The sequence below is a fragment of the Moschus berezovskii genome, chromosome 24 (assembly GCF_049115385.1).
Source record: "Moschus berezovskii isolate FMDL1 chromosome 24, NW_MosBer_1.0, whole genome shotgun sequence".
Taxonomy (NCBI): Eukaryota; Metazoa; Chordata; class Mammalia; order Artiodactyla; family Moschidae; genus Moschus; species Moschus berezovskii.
The window spans coordinates 44,094,020-44,104,795 of NC_142483.1; the positions used below are offsets into that span (position 1 = coordinate 44,094,020).

The window sequence follows — 10,776 nt, forward strand, 5'->3', positions numbered from 1 at the left end:
CTTCAAGCACTCTGTCTATCAGATCTAATACCTTGAATCTATTTGTCACTTTTTTAGTGGCATTAACTGGGGCTTATTCCCCCCCAGGGGACATTTGCCAATGTCTGGAGACATTTTTGGTTGTGACAACTTGTGGGTGGAGGGGGTCCTGCTGACATCAAGTGGGTTGGGTCAGGGATGCAGCTCAACATCCCACATGGTGCAGGACAGCCCCCACAACAAAAAATGGTGCAGACCCAAACATCAGTAGTGTGGAGGTAGAAAAACTCTGAGATAGGGGGATATTGCCATGGTTCCAGCAAGAGGTGGTGATGGCCAGGGCCAGGATAGTGTAGATAAGGATGGAGTATTGAAGGTTTTTCTCTCATATTTCCTTAGATTTCCTGAACATTACTCAGGCAGTGAGGGCATTCACTGTTTAGTGCCTCAGGGATAATACAGGGAGTCAATTCTTGGCTTTTGACTTTCAAAACCCTAGTTCTCAGGGAGAAAAGAAAGAATGTCGGTTAGGGAGAAAAGATCTGAAAGAAAGTCTGATGACAAAGAGCCAGAGGACCACCCTTATTAACCCCCCTCCCCACCCCTCCCCTCCTCCACACACAGATACAGATTTCAGGAGACTGTAAGGCAAGGTGTATAGCTTTCATGGATCTGTAAGAAAATAATCCCCACCCTATCTCACCTTAGACAAGCCCAGGAAGAGTGGGTGATGACAGAATGCCCACATATATTTGCAGAATCTGAGGCTGAAGGAGCTGGGCCACTTCCCCAGGCAGCACCCTAGGGAGGCCTTGGAGGAGAAGTAAGTGGCAACATGAACCTGAGACAAATGTCCAGAGTCTCTCATGACCCAGCATGGTGTGGGAGCCTCAGGATGACTTCTGGTGACTGCATATCTCATAGAAGGAGCTGCGGAGGGGAACGGGCAAAGTGGCCTCAGTTTTAGAACAGAGAAGTATCAGTGCAGGACTGACCACTGCGGATCCAGCAGGACGGAGGATATCTCAGTAGTTTCCAAAGTAGGTTGATGATAAACCACAACAGATATCCCCTTGGCACTACCCCAGCCCCCCTGGACCTTGGGCCACAATGCTGGAGAAAGCAAGAAGAAACACCCAATTTGCTTAGATTTATTTCTGTCACTTCCAGCAGAATAGAGATGTGAAATGTAAGTCAAGTTACAGAAAAATAAAGTAATATTTTTATTGCACCTGGATTTGGGGCTGAGACTGCTTCCTCTGAGGCTCCATAGGCTGCAGGCATCTGCGTGTCCATCTGCACCATTACCACCTGTGCTATCCCAGGGGTGGCACCCAGGTCCATTCAAGGCCCCTTGAACACTGCCTGCAGCTGAGGGCACCCCCTAAACTGTCACACACAGCCAGGCACACGTGCACATGCCACACATATTGATCAGAAAGAGCTGTCACCAAATTACCATTTAAATCAATGGTTGAGCGCTCAGTAATTGGAAATGTCAAAACCCACATTTTCTAAGTGACCTCAAAACATCACATTGAAATCATTTATCTGAGCTGGATCATATTTGTTTTACCTCTTCCCTTCTTCACACTGTCCTGTTAGGAAACTATAAAAATTAGGGAACTTGGTAAAAGGCAAAAAGAGAAAGAAACTGGATAACCCACAAACTGTAGCCTGACATTGTCAACCTTCAGAACACAGTCTTGTGGATACTCCATGAAGGTTTACAAGACTGGATAAAGTTTGAAGAACATCTGCGGCCCCTTTTTGGCAGTTCATACTTAACACATTCAAGGTTCCCATAAGTCCTGTGGGAAACAAGCCTATTTAACTCACTTCATGCTAGAACTTCCAAAACCTATTTGACCACAGAACTATTTTTTTCCACCCAATGACTCTTTACATCCAATTTCATGGAATACACCTCAGGGAACACTACTCCAAACATAAATTGGCCTAATGATTAAACAAATTAAGAGAACAGAGCCAAAACCCCACTCCTGGGCCAGCCAAGAAATTTTATAAACACCAACAAGCCATCAGGAACAAATCATTTACAAGAGAAAGAGAGCCCAGAATACAGCCTGCTGTGGCCTGTATTAGGCCAGAGGTTCTGAATTTAAACTCAGCACCTTTAAGAGTCAGCCCCTATCCCCCCCAGCTTCCTGGCAGCTACAAGGACAGGACCCAATTTCAGAACCAGCCTAACCTCATGTCCTCCTGACCTCTCCAATCCTTACCCTCTTCTATCCTCACCTCATCGCATTTTCCAAGGCACTGCTCTGCTCTGCCTCCCAGGCAACCACCACCATCCGGGCTTGCCCCACCCACCGAAGCAATTCAACTCAGTACCATTATTGATCACCAATGAGATGCCAGGCACAAGGCTACAGCAATGAACCAAGCAAAAAAGCTATTGTGTTCATGGAAATATGGTGGAGAAGTGCCTACAAGCCAGAACTCTTCTCTGAACATCAGTCTCCACATCTGGAGGGAAATACAAAAGTGGCAGCATTGGACTAGCAGCCATCTAAGATTCCTGGTTCTCTGTTTCCAGGTTGGTGGAGACTCTGTCAATTCTCCAGCAGGTACTTTTTCAAAGATGACTTCCTGGGGTGGGAAAGAGGGATCTCACACAGCTAAGCAGCCTCAAGTTGGGGGATAGGCAAGGTTTCATCAGAAGGATTGTGGAAGGGCTAGGAAAGGCAAGCCAAGACAAAGACCCGTCCCAGACTGGCCCCCAGTGAAGAAATCCCTGGGTTTCAAAGCAGAATTGCCCTGGCATATTTCTTGCCTCCCTGCACAGCTGGAAATCAGACCCTTCCAATTTAAACCTTAGTTCTGCCACTATTCACTGTGCAATCTAATACAGCGTATTTCTCTGGATTTTAGGTTTTATCTATGAGATAGGAATAATAATGACTATTTCCCAGAATTTGGGGGACCACAAAATGAGACACCATATGCATGACTGAGACTTCGAGATAAATAAAAATTACGTCCCATCGCTAAACAAAGCTGTATAGACTGAAGCACGGCTTGTAACAGTCACTGAATAAACGCGTGGGTGAATGAATGAATGAACAAACAGAGGCTTCTGGAAAGGAAAAGCAGCCCCTAACACACAAAGTCCGGTGGTGAGCACTCCAATACACACCCCAGATCCACTGATTTCCCGACTGGGAGGCCCCTGATATGCCGTGCTCCCCAGCCAACTTCCCACCGTGAGTATGACAGACATCACCTTGTCAAACATCACCTTGGCTTTAAACACATCAGCCTTCATCCAATCTCCATAGATAAATATCTCCCCTATCAGGGACAAACAAGGAAATTCATCAAACCATGAAGAATATTCCCTTAACAAATAAAACCCCTACTTTCAATGGAACAGAAAATGTGTTGTTGTCAGGGGTTGAACGCTTGGTGTTTCCCCACTAAAATTCACACGTTGAAGCCCCTAACCTCCGACGTGATGGTGTGTGGAAATGGGTGGGGCCTCTGGGAGGTGATTAGGTTCACCTGAGATAATGAGAGTGGTGCCCTCATAATGGGATTAGTGCCCTTCTAAGAAGAGGAGGACAGAGAGCTCGCTCTCTCCACACACAGAGGAAAGACCGTATGAGCACAGCAAGAAGGCTACAGGCAGGAAAGCGTGCTCTCAACAGGAGCCAAATCTGCAGGCACCTTGATCTTAGACTTCCCAGCCTCCAGAATTGTGAGAAATAAATGTCTGTTGTTTAAGCTTCCCAGACGCCTATGGTATTTTGTTATAGCGACCCAAGCTAAGACAAATGTCAAAGAAAATATAACTCCAGCTTGAGCTTAGCTGTGAGTTAGAAAAGTAAAACTTCTTGTTAGTAATCATTAGCCACTGCTTCAACTGATTATACACCAATCACATGGGGGAAATGAAAATGACCATAAGCATGTCTCAAGAGTTCATGGCCAAAAGACTGAACACAAAATTGTAATGAAGGATAATGATGTCCAGAAGAGAAAGGCAGATATGATTCTGCCTGGAAGAGTTATTAGGAGGGCATCATGGAAGAGGAATCATTTGAGCAGGCACTGAAGGATGGTCAGGAGTTGGCCAAACCAAAAAAAGTGGGGGTGGGGGGAGAAGGAAGACATTTTAAGCAGAATAAAGGCACAAATGGGGAAATATTTGGAGGTGGGAAAAAGTATGGAGGAGTCAGAGACAAGGAATTGTTCTCATGTGGTTATGACGGCACAGGCCTGTTATAGAGAAAACAACTGAAGATGAAACAGGTAAACTGGATGGACCCTTCATGGACGTCAACTTGTAGGCCAGAAGCTGAAGACTGGTGGGCACGGGCTGAAGCTTTCCTACTGACAGACTCATTCAGAAAGCAAAGTATTTCTTATAAACTGGCACTACTTCTTAAAAATTTGGAGATTTTCATCATGGCCTTGGATTTGGCAAAGAATCCTTAGATATGACACCAAACCAATGAAACAAGAAAGAAAAAATAGATAAAGCTTCATAAAAATTAAAAACGTTTGTGCTTCAAAGGACTCCATCAAAAAAGAGAAAAGATAACCAACAGAATGGAATACAGTATTTGCAAACCTTGTATTTCATAATGAACTTGTGCCCAAAATGTAGAAAGAACTCTTACAGCTCAATAATGGAAAAGACAACCCCATTTTTAAAATGTTTTAAAAGTTAAATTTCTAAATATTTAAAATAAAAATTAGGAGATTTTGTTTTGAAATCCAGATGCTCTGGAAACACTGAAAGAACTAACCACTCTGGGCTTACATCCCTTCACGGTAATGACAGGAGAGCTGAGCAGGGGCTGCCTCCTCTAAATGAGCTCCCCAGTCAGCCACAGTCCCCACTACTCCCCACTGTTCCCCAACCCAGCCTACTTCCTCACTGAAGCCACTGAAGGTGACGATGGCTCTTAAGGTCATTGTCCAATCACTCTATGGCATAACCTCTTTAAGATTAAATTTATTCTCATGCTAAATTGAGAGTTTTTTAGATTTTAGATTTTTCTTTCTTTTCCTTCACTGATTTTATTGCCATATTCCAAGAAAACTCTTGGAAGTTAAGGATATATCATATATTTTGCATCTCTCACAACACTCAGCACAAGACTAAGAAAAAAGTCGATGCTCAGTGTTCACTGAGTGAATGTATAAATGAGCGAGTAAATAAATGCTTCTCTGTGATCGTCTCCACTACCTGCTCTTCTTCCCCTCAATTCTAGACTTATGCCATTAAAAAGATGGCCTAAAATGAATATGGATGTGTAATAAAAAAGTCAAACACTAAAGTCAATCACTGAATTTCTATTTTCATTTTCTATTAGGATGAAATGGAAATTTGAACTCTGAATAAACGCAGAACAGACCATTACACCTGACAGCAAGATGAATTAGAACCCAGGTTATTGGAAAATGCTTGTGAATAAGATTACCAAACACTATCAGTGATCTTTGAGAATACCGTGAAAGATAGGATAAGTGCCAAAAAGCTAGAGATGGGAAAATGTTCTGATTTTCAAAGGGGGAAAGAAGTTTGAGTTTGCCAGTTCCAGATTGGAGAATATGGTGTCACTCTCAGGCAGGGAACCTGAACAGGTTCATAAAGGAACACTTGTGAACACCTCAGCCAAGAAGCAATATCCATTTGGAGCCAGCACAGGGTCACCAAGAACAAGTCATATTAAATTCATTTCATTTTATTCTCCCTGATAAGACTCCTAGCCCAGTGGGTTGGAGAAACATAGCAGATACAATATATATAGTGCAATGAGAGAGTGATCAGTGAAAAGGCCAATTCAGCCCTTGAGCTATATTAATAGAAGCATTACATACACCATAAATTAGGAAGTGATGTTGTTTTCTTTCTTTGACTACATTTAAAGAGTCTCATTTAGAACTTAGTATCACTCTTGAAGAAGATTTTTGACAGTACAGTCTTCTGCAGGTCCATTTGGCAAAATCTCTTTAAAAGCATAAAGCTCTAATCCAGATTAATGGCATCTGCTGAAAAACTGAAAGATCTGGCTGGGCCTACATTCTAAATGGTAACAACTGGTTGAACCCAAGTAGTGACTGCCCATTTGGACAGGACATGTGTTCTCAGGCCAACCATAATCACCACCCCCCTTCTTATATTCCCCTGGCTGAGGTGGTAGGCCAACTGCCACAAATAATCTTACTTGGCCAGCTTCACTCACTTAATTCTCTCCGCCAAGCACTCAAAGGCCTGGAGTTTGCAACCCAGGATGCAGAAGATCCAAAGGAGAGTTAAGATGATAAAGCAGTAGTGAACCACCTTGTATGAGCAAATGAGAATCACAGTTCAGGGGTGATGATCAGAGTCTGCAAATATCCAATGGGCATTCATGGGGAAAAAGCATCTGTCTCATTCTATGAAGTCCCAAGGTATAGAACCAAAAGGTGGATGAGAGACATACTTAACCCAACAAAAAAAACCTCCTTACAACAGCCAGAGTGGTCTAAAAATGGAATATGTGGGCTTTGGAAGTGGTGAGTTCCCCATCACTGGGAATATGCAAACATATGGTGTCTACTGTGTCACAGGTATATAATCAAAGGGATTCGAGGGTTTGATTGGGCAAGAGAAGGCATGAGTCTGACATTTTTCACAATAGGAAAAAGAACTTTGAAAACAGTCCCCTTTGTTCCAGTCAGTAAATTCTTCAAAAAGAGAAAAAAGGGACTAAGCCAACAAAGAACTCAGTATCACTTTTAAAAATCAAAAGCCCCCTCACAAAATGTACATGGGACAAAATCCGTCAGACTAGGTGGAATGTTTGTGCCAAACTGGTCAAATGATACCCAAGGTAATTGGCGTCAGGCATTATTTTTGATGACTGGTCAAACGCTTTTCAAAGGCCAGCAACAAAGGCAAGGGAGGAAAGTAAGAGGGTAAACAATGGACTGTGACTAGGAGGCAGCCGGTCCCTACCACAAAACTGCCATCTGCTACTGACATCAATCCTTCAAGGGGCAGCTTCAGGCAAACAATGTATCCGGGACACTGGGACTGCAAGGAAACCAACTGCCTTCACATTTCCCACCTTGTGACCTTGGGCAAGTCATTTAACATTACAAGGCCTCAGTTTCCTCATCTCTAAAACTGAGCTCCTACAAACTGTCTGTACTTTGTGTAAGCCAAGAGGGGCAAGGTCTGGGAGTGAGCCATGGAAACTATAGAGCCCTGAACACACATCAGTAGATGACGATGATGATGAACAAACAGAATTTTGACAGAAAAGATTCCAGTTTCAAGCACAGTAGCATCCTGACCTAAAAGGTGTGGATGTCAACCCTAGAGGAATAAAATGAAACTCTTTTAACCAGAATGCAAAGACATTTAGAGTTTAGAAGAGATAAGATCATTTGGACAAATTTCCTGCTGAAATGCATTACCCTGCCCTTGCTATTTAGTTGTTAAAATAAAAGCAAAAGGTAAAAAGTAAAAGAATCACTCAGAGCTACAAATGCTTAATTGATTCTCAAGCAGAGTTCACAGTCCCAATGGTAGCAATCCTTCAAAAATGAGATAAGTACATTTCCTACCAAGCTGATGCTTATAAAAACCCCAAACTGTCCCAAACTCGGCATACCCTTCTCTCTGATGGCATTTTTCATGGGAAACTCAGTTTTTAAAGAAAAAAATAAAAATCAGCCAGATTAGTCTCACAGAACATAAACTCCCTAAAATGTGTGCAGGCTTTTGTATTGAGCAGTAAGAGAATTCAGATCCCTGACCAATAAAAAAAGTGGATTTCTAAATTTTCAGCAAGGCTGAAACATTGTAAGTCACTGTTTTCCACACTGAACTGAAGACCGCAGAGGAAGAGCCCAGGGAAGAGCAGGGTTTTCTGCTCATTTCTCCCTGGGGTCTACCGAGAGGTGATTTGCATGCTGGGTTTGACCCGAACTGAAAGGCACAAGACGGTTGGAGAGGCTGGAAAAAAACAAAGCTCTCCCCTGATGGGCTGCTCCCCTCCCAAATTTTCCCAAGCATCTGAAGCGTGGACAGCAGCTGTGATGCGCGACCTCCCAACGCTCCTGGGGAGGCCACCCGACTTCCTGGGTCACTGAGCCTTGAGCAGCAGCGGCACCTAGAAGCAGGTGTGGAACCTCAGGTCACCAGAGCAACAAATAACCAACTTGCTCAATAGTCCGGGGGGGCGGGGGGCAGGCATCAGCAGCCCCTGAAGATGTACTCTGTCATTCTTTCTACAAGAGACCACAACGCACCCTATGTCACAGCAAGAACCATGACCAGAAAGAAATCAGACACCAAGAGGCCCAGGCTTCCCTTAGGGTTAGGGTGAGCATCCTAAAAGAAAGGGTGAGCATGGTGGATGGTGCTTCCATGTTTTCCTTGCCTAAGCTGAGCCTAGGACTCACAAGGGTGCAAGAAGCCCCAGTCTGGCCTGAATAAGGAATCTACCTGAATTTGTCTATGCAATTGTGTCTGGTTTCCTCTTTTCCCTTGCTAGTGTGGATTTAGGGAGCGGCTTCTGAGAGGAGTGTGCACCCCGTGAGTGGCACTAAAGCTGGAACAAGCAGCCAGAGGTCATCTCACCCTCCTGGCAGGCTTTCCCTGACACTATGGAAGCCAGGCAGCACCTACCAGCCGGCACACTGAACTGCTGGCTTTCAATGAAGGCTGACGACCCTAAACACTGGTGCACGGACGGTGATGGGGGCCACACACTGAGAGACAATACATTTTCTGCACTGAGCTCCCTCTTTATGCCTAAATGCCTGCATTAGTTTGGATCAATATGCTCCATAACAGTTAATCCATGGCAACCCGGGCCAGCCGAGAGTCACCGACAAAGAAGTGCAGCCCAGGGATGCTGCTTCCCACAGTATATGCATGTGAATTCCAGACCAGAGAAAGGGGCAGAGGCAAAGCAACGACAAAAACAGAAAGAAAGAAAGAGAGAGAAAAAAAAAAGTAGATCATAAAAAGCATACATCATATTATGGGGCTTTTTGCATGGCGGAGGGAGGAGGTAGTGACTGTCTTTGGCAGTGACTGTCAAAATGGCCTGAGAGTAACATGGCACGGCCGAGATGATGGAGTATCTGAGACACTCCTAAAGCCGGGTGTAGGATCCTCCTCACACACCTGCAATGCAGTGATCGCCGCCCGTTCTACAATCCGTACTCCCAGCGCCAGCGCTCTGCAGTCGAAACCAGCCCGGACTTGTGCAGCTGCCACTGTTCCTCCTCACAATAAGATTATTGATGCATAACAGCATTTCATGATGGCAGGGAGGAAAAGCGGGGGGCGGGGGGGGGGGAACCAAAGCAAGAGAAGGAAAGGGGAGGGGAGGCATGACTCCCCAGCCCGAATCTCACCTTTTATTTGGGCTTCATATTCGGCAATGATCTCTTTGTCTTTCTTGAACTTAGTTTGAGATGACATCTTCCAATGTGGCCAAAGGCACTGACAGGCTGTTGGATTTATTGCTCCTTTTCTTCCCGAGTCCTCGCTCCAACCCTAGTAATCACACGGCTCTGGTCGATTTCACAGGTGTAGGGGGCTAATCTCTTTCACTCAGCTGCAGAGCCAGCGGAAAAATCCCTCTCGTTTTCAGAGGAAATTTCTCTTTACTTGGCGAGAAAAATGTCTCAAGTAGCTTGGTCTGGTCAACTCCTCTTGCAGAAGAAACACCACCCTAGGAGCACGGTAACCTGCCCAAGATTTTCAAGATTTTTCTTCCAAAAAAATAATAACCAAGAGCACTCACTCTCACACACTCTCTCTCTCACACACACAGACACACACACTCACGCGTGCACTGGCGCACTCATCCAGCCATGCACACACGCAGTCGTGATGCACACTCACACACCCTCACACCCGCTCACCCTCTCACACACACTCACACACACACACACATCCACAAGAGGCGCGGCGCCTCCTTGGTCCTGCAGTCAGCCTCCGGCTGGTTTTCCAAGGCTCTGTTAAAAAGATGGTCAGGTTGCCAAAGGGCCGGTCATCTCGCATCCTCCCTCCCTTCGGCGCCTCTGGTCCGATATACAGTGAGGCTCAAAGCCAGGAGAGCGAGGTGGAAGTTCTGCTGCAAGGCTTAAGCTCCGGTGAACCGGAGGCTGGACTGCACGCCCTGCAGGGCTGGCCGAGCGCTCCCCCACAGCTCTCGTCACCAAGCTCCACCTCCCGGATTTTATAACAACTGACACATTGTAGCCTACAGGAGAGCAGAACTCACTGCAAGCAAAAAGAGGAAGAAAGGCTCACAAAAGGGAAGGAGGCAGGAAAAAGAATTGGGCTGGGGAGGCCTGAGAGGCCCCTGCAGACTCCTACCATTGGCAGTTGGGTAAGGAATTCTTCCTCCAAAAACTCCAAAAGGTCCACCTTTTCTTTGCAACATGCAATTTAATTCAATTTCTCAAGCAACGGCTATGTGACAGTTTGTCTGCCGGATTGTCTGGCGGAGGAGAGGGGCTGATCCATGTAGGCAAGCTCATTAATATTTGTGGAGCATTATGGGGCGGCAGGGACAATGCCCAAGTGTCTCAGACATGCAGCTTCGCAAAGCCATTGGGAGCAGACTTGCTGGAAACCCAGCCACCTCAGGACATGGGTTTAGCAGGACGCAGGGCAAATCAATAACTCATTGAGCCTCAGTTTCCTCACCAGTAAAATGGTTCTCTTTGGAGGATTTTTTCATTCTTTCTTTCAACATGTATTTCAGTTTAATATAGGTCAGGCATCATTCTGGGTATGGGGACATGGCAATG

General features: G+C 45.3%; 1 protein-coding gene across 1 annotated transcript in view; it reads right to left on the reverse strand.

Moving 5' to 3' along the window:
• Window positions 1–10,151, reverse strand: part of SRGAP3 (SLIT-ROBO Rho GTPase activating protein 3) — a 251,993-nt gene extending 241,842 nt beyond the window's left edge. Inside the window, exon 1 of the mRNA XM_055414378.2 lies at window positions 9,370–10,151. Within this exon, the coding sequence (XP_055270353.1) occupies window positions 9,370–9,436 (67 nt within the window). The 5' untranslated portion in view covers window positions 9,437–10,151. The remainder of the gene's footprint in view (window positions 1–9,369) is intronic.
• Window positions 10,152–10,776: the final 625 nt, after the last annotated feature.